We start from the raw sequence: 20,271 nt of genomic DNA on the forward strand, positions 1-20,271 counted from the left end.
ATTATGAGGGCATGGTAATTACACTCATAACGGTAATCATCGCTTCCCATGCCAGGCATTCTAAGCTCCTCGAGCACATTAACTGATCTGATTTCTCATAACAACCTGGATTGTTACCATTTCCCTTTCATGCTTGTGGCAGTGAAGGAACTGAGAAATCAAACAGCGAGTGTAGTGGGCGAGCCAGGACTTCAGCCCTGACAAGCTGGTCCTACTAGGATGTTAACGATTCAAATGCGTTTATCGTTTAGATAATTTAAATCCTTCTAGCCTGTTTAATATGCCTCTGATATCAAGAAGAAGAAGCTAGAGATAAAATTAGACATTATCAATATATAAGAAATTTAAATTATTTGTTCAACTTTACAGGTAAAGTAATTTTTTTAAAAAAAGGGAAATTTAAACCACCCTAAGGTTTTGGTACTTTCTGTTATAAAACCTGCTTTCTGGGACATGTTTGCAATATGTAAATGAAAAATCTGGGGTTCAGATCTGTATATATGATGATCCCAATTTTGAGGAAGAAAAAATATATACATACCTTCCAAGGCAGGCAGATACAGGTGGGAGGACCACGGAGTTGCTTCAATATGATTGGTCACGTTCTAGTTCTGAAGTTGCCAAGTTCATGGGTATTTGTTATGATTATGCTTCAATACTAATGCATAAGTTACATATATTTCTTAATACATCAAATATCATATAACAGAAATACTCCAAAGTATCTGTGCACTCAGAGGAAAAATGTTTAGGAATTATACTTATTAATTCATTTCTGGTTGTGTAATAAAGGTAATACTATACTTTTTAATATTCTCCGACATATTTACAGTCGACATGAATTCTATAATTCAAAAATATTTATGCATATATTTTCTAAAAAAAACATTTTTACAAGATAGATAAAAATTTCAGTAGAAACACCTGTCTGTTTCTTAGACTCACCTTTTGAGTATGCTGTTATTCATATTTTTTATTTCCAGCTGCAACTTCCCAGTAGTTACTCTTTGAAATGTGGCATGGGTATCTGCGTGAATGCCCACACTCTGACTTGTACCTGGGTGCCCTCTAGGTAGAAGAAGCTCTGATCCAGATTCATGACCCAGAACTCAGGAAGCTGCTTCACCCCACCACTGCAGACCTTAGGTTCGCAGATTATCTGGTGAAGCACGTGACTGAGAACCGCGATGACGTCTTCCTGGATGGCACGGGTTGGGAGGGAGGTGACGAGTGGATCCGAGCCCAGTTTGCAGTCTACATCCACGCGCTGCTGGCTGCCACGCTGCAGCTAGGTAAGGAGCACATAGGCACTTTCCATTTTGTAATGATTATGATGCTTTGAATTACATAAGAAATATATTGTCATTGTAGAAAAATTACCTGTTACTCCGTCATACAGAGGTAACTACCCTTAGCATTTTGAGTACTTATATTTTTCCAGACCTTTTTCTCTGCATATGTTTTAGACTTTAGTTTTGTGGTATTTGTGGTCGTTCTTTAACCAAAATGGATTTCAAACTAAACTGAGTTTTTCTTTATGATAGAAACATAAACATATATCAAGATATTTGTCATTTTTACATGGCTGTTTAGTGTCCCACCGTATGAAAGAATATATCAGTATTTGGGAACTATTTATAAACAGTGCTTCCATGTTTTTAAGATATATAAAAGGAGAAAAGAGAACTATAAAAACATAGAAATCATTGGAAATCACATTCTGAGTGATTAAAGCTTCATATTTATATATCTACGTTTACCCGCTCCATTTTAACCATTTAATAGAAATATTATTCTTGTGGCAGAATTAATATGATTCCTATTAAATGGTTAAAATGGAGCGGGTAAACGTAGAATCATCTTGTGTTAAAACTATCTCATTCCCCATAGGAGAAAATATCTAAGAAGGGAAAGTGACACTCTGCCGTGAGCTTTTGCACCAGGGACGCTTGTCACCCTGCACGTTTAGCAGAGATTCAGTAGATTTGTTGTTGCTGTTGTCATTGTTAAGAGTCTTGAGCTTTTGTTTGTGCTTTGTTTCGGTGATCTCTATCACTGTTTTCGGTGGTGTTTTTTAATTGTGGCGAAATGCATATAACCTAAAATGTATCGTCTTCACCAGTGGCATTTAAGTACATTCACTTAAATGTTTTTCAACCCCACCACTGCCACCTCCCAACTTAGTTCTTCACAGAGTGTATGTATGTGGAGTAAGTACTGGCTTCAGACGTTTTTCATTTACAAGGGAAAGCTGCCGAGCAGGTTCTTATTTGTTGATGGGATGTTTTTAAATGTCTCTGCCTCTTTTACAAAGATACCAGCTGCGACACCAAATTTGAATCCTCTAACCCAGAGGCATGCAGTGATCTAGTAAGAAAACCCGTTTCTGCTATCTTTTAGCTTTATGAGTAATTAATTTACTTTTTAAAAAATATTTGCCCAGGTAGCTAGAAGCACAGAATAATAGTAGCTAGCATTTTTGTGGCAGGGGGGCAAAGGTTTGCGGGGGGTGCGGGCGCATGTAAAATGTGCAGGAACCTATTTGGGCCCTTTACGTCAACAAACCCATGTCATCCTCGCAATAATCCTGGAGGTAGACGCCTTGTCATCCTCATTTTACAGAAGAGAACATGCGTCACGGTAAGGTTAACTAGCTCGCTCATCCATCTGGTAAGAGACTGAGCTGGTATTTAAACCCAAGTTGTCTGGCTCAGGTCTATGCCGTTAAAGAAAATTCAGCCCAATGAACTGTTCGAGGAATATGTTCGTAGAAGAACTTCCTTATGCCGCATGTGGAACCACGCATATCCTTCTGTTCCTTTCCCAGCAATGGAAGTCATGTTTCACCTTCAAAGCAAGCAGCTCGCAATGTTAACCAAAGGGTAACATTGGTTAATATAATTGTATAATTTTCAGGTGTACATTATAGTTTGACATCTATATATTCTATTGTGTGATTATCACCCAAAGTCCATTTCCCTTCTGCTACCATATATTTGATCCCCTTTACCCACTTCACCCTCCTCCTACTCCCCTATATTTGACTCCTCTTACCCCGTCTACTTCTCTCCTCCTCCTCTACCCGCTACCCTCTGGTAACCACTAGTCCATTGTCCATGTCCTTGAGTCTCTGTTTGTCCTGTTCATTTGTTGCTTTTAGGTTTCTATCCCACATATAAGTGATATCATGTGATTTTCAACTTTTTCTGTCTGGCTTATTTCGCTTAGCATGATTATCTCGAGGTCCATCCATGTTGCCACAAATGGCAGTGTTTCATCTCTTCTTATGGCTGAGTAATATTCTGTTGTACATATATATATATATATATATGTATGCCACAGCTTCTTTAGCTAATCATCTATCGTAGGACGCTTCGGTTGCTTCCATGTCCTGGCCACTGTGAATAATGCCGCTATGAACATTGATGTGCAAAAATCTTTTTGGATATGGGTTTTCAAGTTTTTGGGGTGAATACCCAGTAGAGGGATGGCTGGATCATATGGTAGATCAATTCTTATTTTTTTGAGGAACCTCCATACTGTTTTCCATAGTGGCTGTACCAATTTGCAGTCCCACCAGCAGTGTATGAGGGTTCCTTTTTCTCCACATCCTCTCCAACATTTGTTATTACTTGTTCTGTTGATTATGGCTATTCTAACAGATGTGAGATGGTATCTCATTGTGGTTTTGATTTGCATTTCCCTAATAACTAGCGATGTTGAGCATCTTTTCATATGTTTGTTGGCCATTTGTATGTCCTCTAGAGAGAAGTGTCTGTTCAGGTCCTAGCCCATTTTTTGATTGGATCGTTTGGGTTTTTTTGTTGTTATTGAATCGTATTGAGTTCTTTGTATATTTTAGATATTAGGCCCTTATGGGAGGCATTGCTTGCATTCCTGTTGAGATGATTGTCTCTTTACCCTGTTGACGATTTCTTTTGCTGAGCAGAAGCTTTTTAGTTTGATGTAGTCCAGCAGCTCACAATTAAAATATGGAGCAACAGCCATTGGAATCAGTTCTCCAAACCTTTTCTATTTTTCCAAGTAGAAGAAATGCTCTGTATTAAAGCTTCCCCGTGGTATTCATAAAGTAGAAAAGTTTTCAACATTAACTGTGAAAATCCCATTGTTATTTTGAGTATTTTGACAGTGAAATGCAAAGAAACTGAGTTTCACCAAATAGTAAGGCAAAGTCCAAAGAGAAAATAGTGCCTAAAAGAATGGATTCATATTTTCATTCTAATCTTTTTCTGTAGAAAATATGACATTTGCGAAAAGGTAGAAAGATACCCCATTGCCGCCTCCATATGTAAATATCAGTACATTTACTCACTGTCCAGCTGTTACTTTGTTTAATAAACAATGCCATGCTAACCTTGGTAAGGAGAACATACACATATTTTGAAATTGTAAGGAACCGTAGACAATATCTGGCTCAACCTTCTTCTTTTCCAGTTAGGAAAATGAAGTTCTGAGTGATTAAATGACTCACCAAAGGCCACATAGCTTCTTTACAGGATGTCTGGAATTAGATCCATGTTTCTTGACATCTGTAGGCTATCCAAAAAAGCAGGAAGGCAGAGGAGGTAAAACTGTTGCTTTACCCTTTTTGGTTGTTAGTCTTCACATCCCTGACTGGCTACAGTCCAGCTCAACTTTCAAATATTTTCTTGACAGATAACGAGAAGATGTTATCGGACTATGGGACAACCTTTGTTACAGCGTGGAAGAGCACTCACAACTACAGGGTCTGGAACAGCAACAAGCATCCGGCACTTGCAGAAATAAATCCCAAGTAAGCACATCCTCCGAAGACGGATAGAACATGAACTGGTTGGTTTACTATTGTGCCCCAATAAAACCATAACTTTAGTGATATTGTGAAGATCTTCAAGAATCTCCTTAAATAGATTAGAAAAGGCCCCCAAATACAGAGAAGTAGCTGAAGACTTCATACCTGTTCACACTGCACAAAAAGCACAAAGCATTTTCAGAAGCACCGACGTTTCTCCCAGGTCGGGGTGTGAGGAGGAAGCGCTGGCCGTCGCTGGTGCTCAGAACGGGGTGGCTCTCCTCTCCCTTTTCCTGGGCCTGCACCTCAGCAGGACGGTCCAACAAAATAGAAGTCTCAAAGGAAATACCACTGATTAAAACTGAGAGGTTGTTTTACAGTGTGAAGTATAAAAAACTAAAGTTGATATTTGAACTCCTAGATATCTGGTCAAACCTAGCTCCCATGTCAGATTCTAAAACTCAGCAAAATTTAATGCCTGTCACGGTATTGAATGTCAGCTGGGCAAAGACTCTGTCCCACGCAGGCGTAAAGGCATTTGACAATGTCGTGGAATGGGGCCGTCAGGAACAAGACCATCTGGGTGTGACAGGGAACAGTAGAGTCTAAGGAGATCAGCCAACACAGCGCATACATCCTGGGAACTTACTATTTCTAATTTAAAAGATTAAAATGATGTGGGGTTTTTTTGTTTTTGTTTTTTTTATCATACAAGCATACACTAAATGTTCTCGTTCGCATTTTAAACTTTTACTTCTTGGTGAGAATCAGACAAATATCAACTTTGTACTGACTACCATATTATTTGGAAGCTAAGGTTAATGTAGCTAGACTGGGGATGTGATTTCAGTGATGCTAGAAAGGATACTCCCCCTTTCCTGCCCCCCTAAAAAATCCAGATGTTTATGTCATAGTAACTTGAGGGAGCATCTGCAAGGATGAGGTAGTATAGCAGAGTTTTAGAGAGTATGTCTGTTAAACTTTATATCATCTATCAAGAAAAATGACTAGGTTCAGGACCAATTTTGGTGAATTTAATCATCATATTGGGCTATAGCAGAAACCTGTGTTGCCATATGAATGTGGTAACAACAGAATTAAAAGGCAAAGATGTTTTAATAGTATTAAATGAAAGGGCTAAGAGTTGAAAGTATTCTCCCTCACTAACCACAAGGTCTGTATTCTAAAGCATGATGAAGAGAAACAGATGTGAGTTGGCTTGCCTGGTGGGACTCTCTGTGGCAGTGCTGGGGTGGAGGCAGGGTGCCATGACTGTCCACAGCGCAGCATTCAGGGACGTCCAGTCTCCTCCACTCTGTGCACTGAAAACCTGGTCACATCTTTACCCAGTCACTGCATCCACTGTAGTGACTTTAACTCTGTAGAACCAGCTCTACGGATTTTAATGCAGGTCCATAAGAAGCTTAGCTGGAATGGGTTTTAAAGGATTGTGAAACAGTACTTTTTTAAATGTGTAAAGAAATTGAGCTTACTTAGATTGAAGAGAAAGCTTAAGAAATATATAGACCTGAAAAATATAGGTAGGGAAATTACGCAAGTAGGATAGTGAGCAGATTTTCAATATTTTCTCCAAATTCAAAACAAGAAATGATAGTCTTTATTTGTTATCAGGGGATATAATTTAGAAATATTCCAAACTAATTGTAAGATTTGAGATCTGTGAAACCCTTTCTTCAACTCTTAAAGATCAGAGAAGGCAGTCCTCCGACTTCTCTTACTAAGCAACAGGTATATTTCATCCTTTAAGCAGAGCCTTTCCAGGAATATCGAGAATGATTAAGTAATCTTTTAATTTTTCAACCTGTGATTCAGAAATCCAGAAAAAGAGAGAAGTTGTTAATATGCTTCATATGGCCAAAAGAGAAATTTGTTGTCATGTGAAAAGCCATAAATAATATTTTGATGTTTTTGTAAGTTGCTATTGATTCCACTAGGGGCACTTTCTTTGTTTGACACTGACAGGCCCCTGGGTATGAGATAGGAATTAGGATGTTTATTGACTCCTTTTATAGTGTAATTCTGGTTTAGTTACCTGATTTTTACATATATATATATGTAAAAATATATATATTTACATATATATATGATTTTTACATATATATATGTAAAAATCAGGTAACTAAACCAGAATTTCTCCCTTTTGTATATTTTAATACCTGCATTTTGAGTTGCTTTTCTAATAGAAAATTGAGGTTTCACCAGTCTGTGTACAAATCTTTGTATGACCAATGGCACACGATGATAAGATGACCAGAATCAAGGTACAATCCATGGTCATTGCCTAAGTCAGTGACTCAAACCCAGACTGTCCTGGGGAGAGTTTCTAAAATGTTGATGCTTAGACCCCACCCCTGACCAAATAAATAAGAGCATCACACCCCCCCGCCCACGAAAAAAAAGCACCTTTTTCACAAGTGAGGAAATAAGCTCAGAGAGGCTCCCATCACTGAGCAGTCGAAGCCCCACTGACCAGATGTTCGGAGCACTGTGGCCCAGTGAGGTTACTGATAAATCAGCCCTTGTGGTAACTCTGTTGCTCAGCGTTATTGCTGGGGCACTCAGAGTCTAACTGGAATTTTGTTTTACAGCCATCCTTTTCAAGGCCAGTACTCAGTGTCCGACGTGAAGTTAAGGTTCTCACAGTGAGTATTTCGAGAAAATACTAGGAAAATTCTTACGTCTGAATTTATGCCATGTGTTCCATCGCTAATTGGGAATTGTTTTCCTCCACTTGATAGACTTGTGCTTTGAATAGTAACCAGATATGTGCGTAACAGTCTCTAGCTCAGCAGTGTGTACGTTTCAAAGTGAAAACACTGCTGTTTCATGAAGAATGGTGTGAACTAATAATAGGATTTGCCATTTTTATTTTGGTGAAGTCACTTTAGCAAATCATGACTAGGGGGAATTAACCATATGTGTACGTTCCTTCTGTCCTTACCACTTGGTATTGTCTAAAGAGACACATGCCTAAAAGGTTAATAAATTAATTGATGCATAACAAATAATGAATAATTTAGCTGTTCAGTAATTCTGATTTGGGGGATGGTTATAGAGCAGTGTGTGTGTGAGAGAGATTTTTTTTTTTTAATTGTACTTAACACTTCTTTCTTTTACTCAGTTCCGTTCAAAACAGTGAACGTGGCAAAAAACTTGGAAACGTCATGGTCACAACCAGCCGGAATGTTGTACAAACAGGAAAAGCTGTTGGTAAGGCCTTTAGCCAGAAACAGATCGGAATCATAACACACATCTCTCTGTCCTCAATATGTCATTGATAAAAACATAAAGTTATAGAGATCTGTGTATCCCATGATAATACAAGAATAGTCCCATGGTTGAATAGAGATTTGTTTGTTGTCGTCATTGTTTTAATTTTTGTCTTATTCATTAAAAAAATTGTTGTGGCACCAGATAATACCAAACAAAGTTCAGCAAATTTTGCCACATCTGATGGAGAGTGACAAAATCTTCTGATGAGTTCACTGTTCTGTTACCAGGATTTGAGCTTTCCTGGAGTTTTCCCCCCATTGCCTGAGCTGCCCACAGTTCTTTATAAATGGTAGAGAGTGATGATAAAGTTGGCGTTAGAAACTGCTGTCTTCTAAGGTGGTATCACACAGTAAAGAAAATCAGTGAAACCAATAGTTGTTTTTTTTAAAAGATCAACAAAATTAATAAAACATTTATAGGCTAATGAAGAGAAAAAGAGAGAAGGTATAAATTACCAGTATTGGGAATAAAAGAGAGGATATCACCACAGATCTTACAGAAATTAGAAGGATAAGGGAATACTGTAAATAAATTTATGCCAGTTTCTTACCAACTTAGATGAAATATACAAATTCTTTGAAAGACTCAAATTGCCAAAACCGACTCAGTACAAAATAGAAAATCTTAATAGCCTTACATCTATTAAATAAATTGAATTAAAAAATTAAAAACCTTGCCATAGGTTTTTAATTGAATCCAGGCCCAGATGGCTTTACTTATGAATTTTAAAGATTTTGTATATTAACTTTTTATATAATTTCAAATTTCAAGAAATGATGTAACAATACACAAGGAACTCCTGATCATCTCAGATTCACCAATTATTCACATTTGCCACATTCCCTTTGCCATACCAATATGTAAAGACAGGACCCGTCTCCTTACTTAGCTCCTGAGAGAGGTTGACTAACCCCCACTGAACAGTTCAGAAGTCCCAGACCTGGGTAATCTCTGTGCAGGGTCCTCGTAGCTCTAACATGTGGGTAATTAGAGATAGACAGCATGAGAAAACCACTCTACAGACTCGTCTTAGAAGACGAAGATGAAACACGTAGCCTGTTGCGAGGTTCGTTTTATTACAAAGGAATGGAATTTGATATATAAACGTTTGCTTCCATAGAATATCATGCATTTGACTTATTTTTAATTCTTATTTTTAAGTAAGAAAAGTTCTTCTTCATTATAGATGTTAGTTGTTACTTAATTTTTAGCAGTGCCTCTGCCAATATTTAAATTATAAGGTCAGTTCTCCTCTTCTACGCTCCGCTCTCCCAAAATAGAGAGCATGTGAGACTTTTCCAGCTCTCCAGGTGATTGTGACGCACAGCCAGTGCTGAGAACCGCCGGCCTAGCAAAGAGTTCGCTGCATACCTTCAGGATGCTTAGGCGCTAGTGGGCACTTATGCCCAGAAATTGTCCAATTTCCTATTAGACATTCCTGTGGAAAGGGGTTGTTTTGAAATTAGAAATTTAAATGGCAGTTTAGTAAACTATTGACATATTGGTATAACATTTATTAATTAGCATTGGTCTTTCACTGTCTCTGAACGAAAGTGAAGGCGTTTTTCCTCTTGTGTTCCCCTCCCCCTCCCCTCCATCCAGGCCAGTCCGTCGGAGGAGCTCTTTCCAGCGCAAGGACAGCAATGTCTTCGTGGCTTTCCACTTTCACCACTCCCGCCCCGCAGAGTCTCACTGAGCCACCCGATGGGAAGCCCTGAGCAAGGTGTCCAGGGGCCACCGTTGCGCTCTTCGGTTTAAGTGTTCCCTGTCTGTCTGCTGCTCCCAGACTGTTCCTCTTCGTTGGCCAGGCCCACAGCAGGGGACCGATATGTCGAACTGTTTACATGGACAATTGCCCTCTGTCTAAATGAATGTCACAGGATGCTGGAAAGATGAAATCACAACCATAGCAGGGATGGCCTCCCAGGTTGGGGTTTGAATTGACTACTTTTATTTCAGTCTGAGCCTGATTAAAATACGCAGTGTACCTTCTAATAATTTTTGAATTCTGATAGTATACATCTGTTTACTTTAGAAAAGTTTTTACTTATGTAAATTTTGTTCTGTTTAGCTGTTCGAATATCTAGATGATCACTGAAATTTATTTGTGCTAAAATTAAGTTATATTACTATTTTAGTTTCTCTAAAGTTGGCCCTAAAATGTGCTTATAAAGTTAAGGGGCCATCCGATCCAACCCTTTGTTATTATTTTGCTGAGTTATATGATGATTTTTGTTTGCTGGTTTTCTACCTGCAAAACTATCAATTCACTTCCTCCCAGAAATGTGGAAGTCATGGGTGGTAGTTCCGAGGATAGAGTGTTTCGTCTCATGTTTAATTTATTCTTTCCCAATCCTAAGCGCTTGTTTTGAGGCATCGAAGGACACCATTGTGCTTTTTCTTCCTCTTCCTAACTGTTCAAATAGGTTTGCAGAGAAATGGCATAGTGGCGGTTGTAGCGATGTTGGAGCAGTTCCCACGAGCACGTGTTTAGGGCAGACTTTAAAAGACCTTGGTTTTCTGTCAACTCTAGTCCTATTGCAGTCTTTTACAAGCATTTTTTAACCCACAGTTTGTGCCTTCTATTTCTTCTTTTGAACAGTTTTCCATTGGGTGTTTACAGACCTTACAGGTTTTTTCTTAGTCTTATTCTTCATAAAACTTTTCAAGGCGCTTGGGTTTCCTACTTCCCTGACTGAAAATCCTCCTGTAATCAATCCCTTCTAAAAGTATTTTTTAAAGAAAAGCGAGATGATCTGTAAATATTAAATAGAAATTTCATCTTAGGTCACATTTAGAAAAGCAAGAGGCAGAAGAAAACTACAGCCATGACATCAGTCAGGTTTCATAAAGGACATCTGGTTTCATTTTAGACACACGCACATGTGTGCAATCTACTGGAGATTTTTATACAGCTGGACCTCATGTATCTGCCATGCTCAGCTCTCATTTGCTTTTCATGGGGACATTAGATGGGCATTCTCAGGGAGTACTTACAGGGTAAGACTGCTTCAGTAACAAAAGATAGTCGGAAAGTACATAGTGAGCATAATCTGCACAAGACATAAAGAGTATTGGGAAAGTAAGGGGCCTAATTAAGGATGACACTTGATTATATTTGATTTATCCCTTAAGAAATGTTTATGTAAAGTAAATCCTTCTAGGGTATGTGAAATGGTCAGAGGAACATAATCTAAATCTCCCTAAATTTTCTAATTTGTGTCTTAACACAAGTCCAGCAAATCTAAAAACATACTTCCATTTGAGCATAATAACGCAAGAATTCAGTGATGATAAACTAAAGGGCTTATTGTGAGAACTCCATTCATCCCACTTCTGCTAGGAAAGTGAACCTTCTCAGGAACTATTTCTCGAGAAGAAGTCATGCCAGGCACTCTGCGAGTAAAGAACTCATTCTAACACGTTACTGTTTCATGAGGCCACATCGCTAGCTGGAGTGATGGTGCATCGGTGAGCAGACATCACCCTCAGTGCCAGACGTGCACGGGCTGAGAGCCCCGTGAGAGGCGGGCCAGCTGTTGGGGCTGCGCTGGGCGAGCTCGCCTCTCGCCATCCCCCAGCTGCCCAGGCTGCACTTGGAGTCTCGCTCGAGTAAAAGTGGTTACACGACGTCTCACTCTGCTCTAGGACCGCTTGTCCCCATGTTAACATGAACCTTAACTGAACTTTCTAGTAGAGCTTCCAATGAAGAGTTCAACTCTTAAAGCAGTCAGTTAACTGGCTTTCAACACAGAATGAATATTTCAGAAGATAGCACTTTTGTCATAGAAAAGGTCAAAAGACCGTAACTTTCCTTCAGGTTCTGGGAGGCACAGGAGTTCTCGGGGCGGAGGCTGCGACGCTGCTGGCAGGGGCCCCTGGCAGCCAGTGGTTGAGGGCAGGAAGCCTGGCCCCTCGTCCTGTGAGCCCGTGTGCTTCGGGCTTGGGGTCCAGCCCTTCGGTCACTGGTTCTGTGAGCTGTAGGAGCCAACAGTGGGCCATCTTCGGCCTTGTTGCCGGCAAAGGTGTGTTTTGGTTGGCCATGCTCATTCCAGTGCTTTTGCATCTAAGCATTGTGTATTTGTAAGTAGGTCTGAGGGAGCGAGGGTCAGCCAGGCCTTTTCAAGGTGTGGCAGCCACACAGCCTGCATCTATAGCCCGCTGGTGGTCTCACCGTTTGTCTAGGTGACTTAAAAGTAGTGTTTAGGAAAAGTCCCTGGCATACTTTACTTCCTACTAGGCGCTGTAATGACAATGGCATAGGTGAGGAAAAGAGTTAAAGCTGTGTTCTGGATCAGGTGACTAGAAGAAGTTGCAGGTTAGAGTCATTTTGCAGATGCATTTGGTTCATTTAACCAGTATGACTAGTCTATTTCCAAACCCATTAGTGATTTGAGTCCCCCAGCCTTAAAACAGTTCCCATCTACTTTTGCTTTAAGAAACATAGCAGTCCCCTCGAGCAGCGAGCCAGAGCGTATGACGTGATTTCCTCGCCCTTACCTTGCTGTCTGTTCTCTACTAAACGTTGGAATTTTTGTGGAATAACTGAGTTTGGAAAGGGAAGGAGAAAGCAAGTTAGGAAAGCAGAGAAGTGAGAAGTTGTCGTGAGGCTGAGGAGCAAGGTACTTAAAAACCTGAATGAAAGTATTTTGAGAGCAGTATTTAATATGCTAAAGGTAGGAAGAATTTCTTTACAAAGAAGTTAGAATTTTATTCTGCTAGTTAGTTACAAGTTTAAAATGAAGGTAAAACGCCCTCTTCCTGGCAGGCAGGTTTTGTTTTTATTTTGTCTTTTGTGGAAGTGACAGCCAGCGGTCCTTTCCCTCCAGGCCTGGCGATGAGTTTGGGGGTGCTCAGCCCTGTAAGGGGCCAGTAAGTAGACTGATCCCCAGCCACACGAACTTGTATCTGCTTCAGCAGTTTGGGAAAGTAGCCTGGTAGCTGCTGAACGTTGCCTGTTATTTTGGGGGGATTTGGTCGAGACTCCTGAAATGTCATCGACGTTTGCATGCTCTGATTCTTTGGCCGGAGGTGGCACAGTAGTCATGGCCTTTCCACCCGGTTCTGTGGTGGCCTTTCAAAATGATGGGGAACGCAGCTCTGGTTTCTAGAAGACGGTCGTCATTCCATGGAGTACAATGTGCCATTAGGAGTTTTCTCATTCCAAGGCTTTGGACTTCATAACATTGGGATTGTTTTTGTCATAATTTCCAACATTCCATAAATATTTGTCAAGGACAAAGGAAAGGAATGTGGACCTTTATTCTTTTCATATGAATAACTTTGTACACGTGACTTCCTGCTTTCACATGAAGAGGAAGAATCTAGCTCCCTCGTATCCTAACTCTGACATTATAAGATTGTGCACGTATAAGGGGTTGAATATATTTTGTAAAACTCTAATGCATTTGTATTTCTGTGCTGTCCTAAAGTTTACCTTTTTACTTAATTAAAGATATAGAAACTATATATTTAAATCATGTAAATGGGACACAATTTAGGGGTTTTTCCGATCTTATTTTCCATCAGCTTCTCACACACACATAGTATGCTGCTCAAATTTGTGTGCAATATAAACATTTGAACATTTCAGTCAGGTACTGAGCCAGAAAAGGTAATTGAAGTTTTTAGAAAGCTTCTGTGCTTAGAAAATACTTGATTTTCTTGAAACATTAATAATTTATAACTGGAAAGATAGGATCAAGACTTATGTTTCAGGACACTTGTTCATTGGTTCCTAAATTTAGGAAGCATTTGATTAACAAGTTGGTAAAAGAATTTAGTGGTTACAAAAATAGTTTAAATATTTGAGATAAAAGGCTTTCCGCGAACCCTTTCTCGGGAAGTTTAGCTTAGAAATAGTAGAAGTTTTCTAAGGAAGTTTATCTGTGGCACATGTTTTGATCAGAAAGATAATTTCTCTTTGCTCCGGTAGTTTTATGATTTGTACTAGTTGTTTCTGTTGTCATTTGTTTAAAAAGAATGTGAAATGGATAAATCACGTCTAATCGAACTGAATTGTAAAACTTCTGTAACTTTATTTTAAAGAAAAATGAGAATAAAATGATCCCGCGCACAGTTGTGCTTGACCCATCCTTCTGGAAGCGCCCTCCACACTGTCTGTCGTCTGCGGGGTTGGAGCCTGCTGCGCAGTGGGACAGCTGTGCCAGCTTCGAAGGAAGCAGCACGCCGAATGAAGCAGAGGACTCACTGCTGATTTAATCTCTCATTTTGATGTTGCTTGCGATGGCACCTCAGTTTTTAAGGTGGTGACCCCCGCAGGAAGAATCCCTTGGTTTCTAGGGAATGCTAAGTGCATGGGGCCACACCACACAGTGGGAGTTGGTTGTGCGATAATACCTCATCGCATGCTCACTGACAGACCCCCGGGGGAATAATAGGACATTGTCACGAGCAGGCCATTTTTCCACCCAGACTGGTAAGTCAAAATAGCCCTTGACTTCCTTGACTCCTGGCATATTTTCATTCATATCTATGTCTCTGTGCACTGAGATTTTCTCGCAGCTGTTCTACGAACCAGGAGCTTTGGGATGTGCCTCACAGAAGAAATGGGCAAATTTCTTTGTCCCCTGAGGTGGCGTGCTTCTGAGTGCAGGGTTCATTTGAGGTGCTGGTGTTCTCTGACTGGGACGGTTAACCCCAGAGCTGATGATGAGGCGGCTGGGAGTCCCAGAGCCCAGCTCCACGGGCCTCACCCCTGTTTTCTGGGGCCTGCTATTGGTTACTCAGCACTAAGTTCTCACTCTTCCCGGGTAACATGTCTCAGTCCCATCTCTTCCTGGCTTCGCTCCATCGTTTCCCAGGGTATTTTGCCTGACCCTTCACTGTTTCCCTGTTTCCAGTCAACCCTACCTTCTTTGCCCAGATTCATCTTAAAACATTAAAATTTGTCCTTATTTTTAATTTTCACTTCACTCACACTGCACAGTAACCCTCAGCATCTATGACTGTCCACAGGATTAAATCCAGATTCCTAAATCAGGCCCTCCGGTGCCACCATGCCGTAACCTGCACCCTGTTGGCTTCTCTGCTGACACCTTGGACTCCATGGGCCCCTGGCCACCAGAAACCCTTGCTGTGGCTGTTGCTTTCCCTGCCTCTGGTTGTTGGAGAAGCATTATGGAGAGAACCCTAAGAGTCGCCAATGGAAGACCAGCTCCAGCCTCTTCCCGAAGGTCTCCCCCAGGGCTGCCTTGAGTCCTTTCTGAAACCCTCGGCCTCAGCCCTTACTGAGCACTGCATGAATAGGCACATCCCAGTCTTCGAGATTTACAATCTGTAAAACTTTTGAGAATGGAGATGGGCAACTTAAGTGTAAAAAACACATAAAGAGCAAGAAATGTATACATTGAAATAAATATAAAGTAGCAATTCATGCAGCCAGGACCTGGGGAATGAGCAGAATAGTGCCAGCACCTTAAAAAACCTCACCCCTTGTGTCTCTCCCAAATCATAACTCCTCCTCTAGAATTATTTGGTACTCTGACTTGAGATCATCATTTCTTTGTAATTTTACCTCCTTCCTCCTTCGTTTGTATTCCAAAAGCAGTCTATTTTTTGTCTGTCTTTGAACTCGTATAAATGGAATCACACCACTTGTATTATGTCTTTTCTGGTTTGTCTTGGTTTTTAGGCTATCATTCTTTTCACCCCTGTCTTACTGTCCCCATTGTACACTCTGCCATCATTTATCCAGCCTGCCACAGGTAGACACAGGCTGTTTCTACTTTGGGGCTAATGTGAACGGCAGTGCTGCCTCGATCATGCTGGAGGAGGTGACACTGCGGGGTCACAGGAATATGTACATCTTCGACCTTTATAGTTAATGCTAACTTCTTTTTCAAAGTGATGCTACCTTTTTACTTCCCAGCAGCATGGCATCAGAATGTCATTGTTCCCACATTGTGTCCAATGCTTTGGTATCACCAGGAATTTGAATTTTGCTGATCTGGTGTGTGTGAAATAGTATCTCACTACGGGTTTTAATTTGCATTTCCCTGAGTACCAATAAGGTTGAGTGTTTTTTCATTTATTTATTGACCATTTAGATTTTCTACTTTTACAAAATGCCCATCCAAGTCTTTTACTCATTTTTCTATTATATTCTACATACTTTTCATTAATTATGTGTTACAAATATCTCATTCTGTGACTTCATTCTTTATGACGTCTTTTGATAAATGGTTTTTAATGTAGTCAAATTTATCTTTCCTCTTATGATTAGGTGAAATATCTTCTTGCGTCTTATTTAAGAAACCCTCTATACCTCCAAGTCATGAAGATATTTTCTGTAATTTCCTAGAAGTTTTTTAGTTTGACTTTCACATTTAGGACTTTATCTACCTGGAATTGTTTTTTTAGAATGGTGTGGAGTAGGAGTCAAAGTTCTCCACCCCCACCCCCAATATAGTTAGAACGTTTTGATATTTCTCATTTAGCCAAGAAAGGACTCTTTTTTAAACTACATTCTCCTATTCACTTCCCACAATGACATTTTAATATCAAAACATGGGAAGAGTACAGGGTCAGAGTAATGAAGAACCCTTTAAATCAAATAACTGAATTGTACTAGTTCAATTTGTCCTTATTTTTCCCATTTTGTTACAGGTCCTGTGCAAAGCGTTGCCTCAGCACCAGTTCATGGAGATGGATGAAGGAACCTTATATTTTCACTCTGAAGAGCTGATGTTCCCCAAGTCTAACAATCACATATGTGTCCAGTGTCTCAAGAACTGTCCTGGACAGCCACAAACCCTCAGGACTTTCAACACTACACCAGAAACTCACACTGTCTTCCAGAGACCCAAGATTTGCATGTCTTTGGCTACCTGTGCTGGGAAGTCACTCTTAAGACTAAAGCAAGTCCCTCACACTACCTTTTAAGCCCCGCCTTCTCCTCATCAAATATTCAAGTGCCTATATGTACACACAGTACATGCCATATACGCAGTTCCTAGAGCTTGCTGTTCCACAGGGGAGATGGACAATTACCACAGAAGGTAAAGAGGGCCGGGTCAAGGGTAAGGCGGGGTGAGTTCGGTCACGTCACGGTGGCTAACTTCTTTTTGAGAGGGACAAGTAGGTGTCTCTTCCCCTGAGAGCCTAAGTTCACTTAAACTCACTGAAGTTTAAGTGATAGTTTTCGGGGTGAGGTAGAGGTGGAGAAAGAGGTCATAAGATCTGATGGTCTCTGGGACCTAGGAGAACAGAATAGGCAAAGACTTGGAAGCAGCACATGTTCTTTGGTGTGGCTAGAACCTAAATGATGAGGGATGGGCAAAAGATGAGGCTGGGAAACGAGGCCAGGTCAGGACGGGGAGAGCCCCGTCAGCCTGGCCAGGGGGTGTGGACTTGATCTAAAAGGCCAGAGAAACCCTCGAAGGGCTTCCCCACAGGCAGGTTGGGTGCAGAATTTGAAAAAGCTCATTATGGACATGGCACCCTTGCATTTGTCTTGCCGTGCGCTATGCAGTCAGTGATGTTTCTCTGAACTCCACAGCCGCCCCTTCCCTTTCCTCAATGGCCCAGTCTCCCAGCTTTCCACCGACTTTAAATCACCTTAGTCCCAAACCATAGACCCAAGAACAAAACTGGGCCCTCAGTCAAAAAAGCATGTGTTTTCCTTTGATCTGGCCAGAGCTTAGGTTAGTGGGGCTTGTCAATGAAAAGCGACTAGAAAGTAATTTGGGGCAATACAGTGCCTTGGAGGACACGTTAGCATCTAAATTACTTGTCAGAGTGGAGAACCCAGGAGACAGGTGCCATCGGGGGCTGTGTCGATGTGTTTAAACGTGGGGAAAACTCACTTTTTCTTCGTGTAGTTTACAGGCAGGAAGGGAGTAATTTGTATATCGAAGATGGCCATCTGCAGTTAACATCTGGATTTGCACTTATATTCGATCCAACCCATGGAGTTTCTTCTGATAAACTTTGCCAGACAAATCGTATGCTAACTTTGGGGAATGGCTAGGTCCAAGTAGGCCAATGGAGAATTTTAAAAGTAGCCTTTCCATCTGCCCCCTCCTGGCTTTATGTGCCCTAGAAAACACTCAGCAGCACTTCCCAGAAACCACGGAGACAGAAGTGAAACTACACCGTCCTCCGTGAGGCGACCCTGAATCACTTCTTTGTACAAGATCATCCACCAGACACCGAAGCCTCCGTGCCCGATCTTCACTCCCCCAAATGCCTTCAGAATGGAAATTCCCAGGTAAAGTCTTAACAGATGAAGACGAATGAGAATTTTTTTTCTCACCTACTTTATGGTCATTTAAAAGCACCAGGCCAGTGGGCCTGGAATCTTTAAATCTCACCTATTTTTACAACCTTTAAAGTGTGTTTTTTTAATGAGTAATGGTCCCCTCATTTTGAGACTCGAAGTGAATGCCATTAATTCCACTCCTTGGCATCTGGGATTAATGACGCCTTAGAAGTTTTCTTTTGGGGACTTGCTGGAAACGAAGGGTACTAGTCACTCCTCCTCTGGTTGGAAAAAGTGTTATTTTAAGTTATCGAGTTAAATCCTGTGACGATGCTCCCTTGAAGAGCAGGCTGTTTCCAAAGCTTCTAACACAATTCCTAACACGGAACGGGGGTTCCTATGTGAGTAATGTTTACACGAGCTGTGTCTCAACTCACAGATTTCTGCACATCCGAGCCAGAGTACACATGAAAGCATCGTATAAAGGTGCTAGAGAACTGAAATGCTCTGCAACAGACAAAAAAAGAGTGTCACCTCACAACCCGACAGGTGAAAACAGAGCTCGCCTCAGCTACAGCCCCAGCCCCAGGATGGAAGTACACCTTTACGCAGTCACAAAGCTGCTTATGTGGGTGAGGTACTCTCTGAGGTCCAGAAGACAAGAAACCTGGTCAGAAATTTGATATAAAGCGATGAGTGTCTTGAGAGGTCCAGTGAAGTGCCATGGCAGTCCTTTCAGCTGGAACAATCAGACAAGGCTTCCAGGAGGAGGTGGCATTTGTGATGCTCCTTGAGTGAAGATGGTAAAATTTGGAAGAGGCAGAATAGATGAGAGCAGATTTCGAACCCACTGTAGGGGGCCCCATGCCTGTGATGCAGGAGAGGAATACAGAGTGAGTGAACCTCTAGGAAGTGGTAGGGAGCGATGCTAGAGAACTGAGGAGGAAAGCAGACTCGGGGGAACTGGTTTTATAATGAACTGTGTGTGAGGACAGGGAGCCTGGCACACCACAGGCACTTGACGAATGTCACGATGGGAACGAAACCCTCCTTTCTAACGCAAGGCTCTGTGCCTACAGCTTTCCAAGAAGCACGATGGAACGGACATACGGAAACAGTAACAGAAAGCAGTGCTTTCAACTATTTGTTTTACAGAATGCAGGGTGAAGCTGCAAAAGGATATTTAGCACCACGAAAAGTAGGCCAAGGGTAAGAAAAACTCCCCATACCCAAGAGAATTCAGCTGACCAAATTAAGTCTGATCCAGAATAAACAGTTCTCATCTGGAGATCTGGCAGTTCAGAAAGTTCTGTCCAAGGGCAAAAAGGAGGCTCAGGATGCTGATCTGCATAACTACGTAAGCCTTTAGGAAACAGGGAAGAGCCACTGCGGTGCCGTGCGTGAGGACACTCCGATGCGAGAAAATAACAGTTCTCAGGCCTCAAGAGAAACTAGGCTCCCATGCCCTTTCCATGAACTTGACCAACCTCAGTCAGTTTTCCCCATGTTCACCCAGCATTCAAGGCCTAAAACAAGGTTTCCATTATCAAATCCCTCCAATAGAAATAACTTTCAGAATCATGTGAGCACTGAAACTCACGTGAAGGGAAACTGAAGTTTAGCTATTACAAATAAGTCAAGACCTTTCATACTTATCTAAGACACAAGTTTTCCCACAGTTATAAAATAATAAAATAGTAAGGCAAAGGATATTGCCAAGAGTGGCAGAAGTGTTAGGTCTAAGACAGATGGAGAGTTAAGTGAAAAAAAAGGTGACTAATGAAACTTCTAATGAGAATGGAGAATTTCGTATATGGGGTTTGAGTATCTCAAACTCTCCAAGGCCCTTTGCCTATACCTGATTATTCCCTTCTTTAATTCCGTCCCCCACACTTCCACCCTTGACCTATGGATGTTGCCATTTCCCCTTAAGAACTGAATCTCTTAAGGCACGGCGTCCCCT

General features: G+C 41.1%; 1 protein-coding gene across 2 annotated transcripts in view; it reads left to right on the top strand.

Moving 5' to 3' along the window:
* AVL9 (AVL9 cell migration associated) overlaps positions 1-14,164 on the top strand; it is a 38,723-nt gene extending 24,559 nt beyond the window's left edge. For both annotated transcript variants that reach the window (XM_039862690.1, XM_039862689.1), the window contains 5 exons: positions 1,073-1,292; positions 4,678-4,795; positions 7,402-7,455; positions 7,935-8,023; positions 9,689-14,164. In XM_039862690.1, the coding sequence (XP_039718624.1) occupies positions 1,073-1,292; positions 4,678-4,795; positions 7,402-7,455; positions 7,935-8,023; positions 9,689-9,804 (597 nt within the window). In that variant the 3' untranslated portion in view covers positions 9,805-14,164. The remainder of the gene's footprint in view (positions 1-1,072; positions 1,293-4,677; positions 4,796-7,401; positions 7,456-7,934; positions 8,024-9,688) is intronic.
* The last annotated feature ends 6,107 nt before the right edge of the window (positions 14,165-20,271 follow it).

This window comes from Pteropus medius, unplaced genomic scaffold (assembly GCF_902729225.1).
Source record: "Pteropus medius unplaced genomic scaffold, Ma_sr-lr_union100, whole genome shotgun sequence".
In the NCBI taxonomy this organism is placed as follows: domain Eukaryota; kingdom Metazoa; phylum Chordata; class Mammalia; order Chiroptera; family Pteropodidae; genus Pteropus; species Pteropus medius.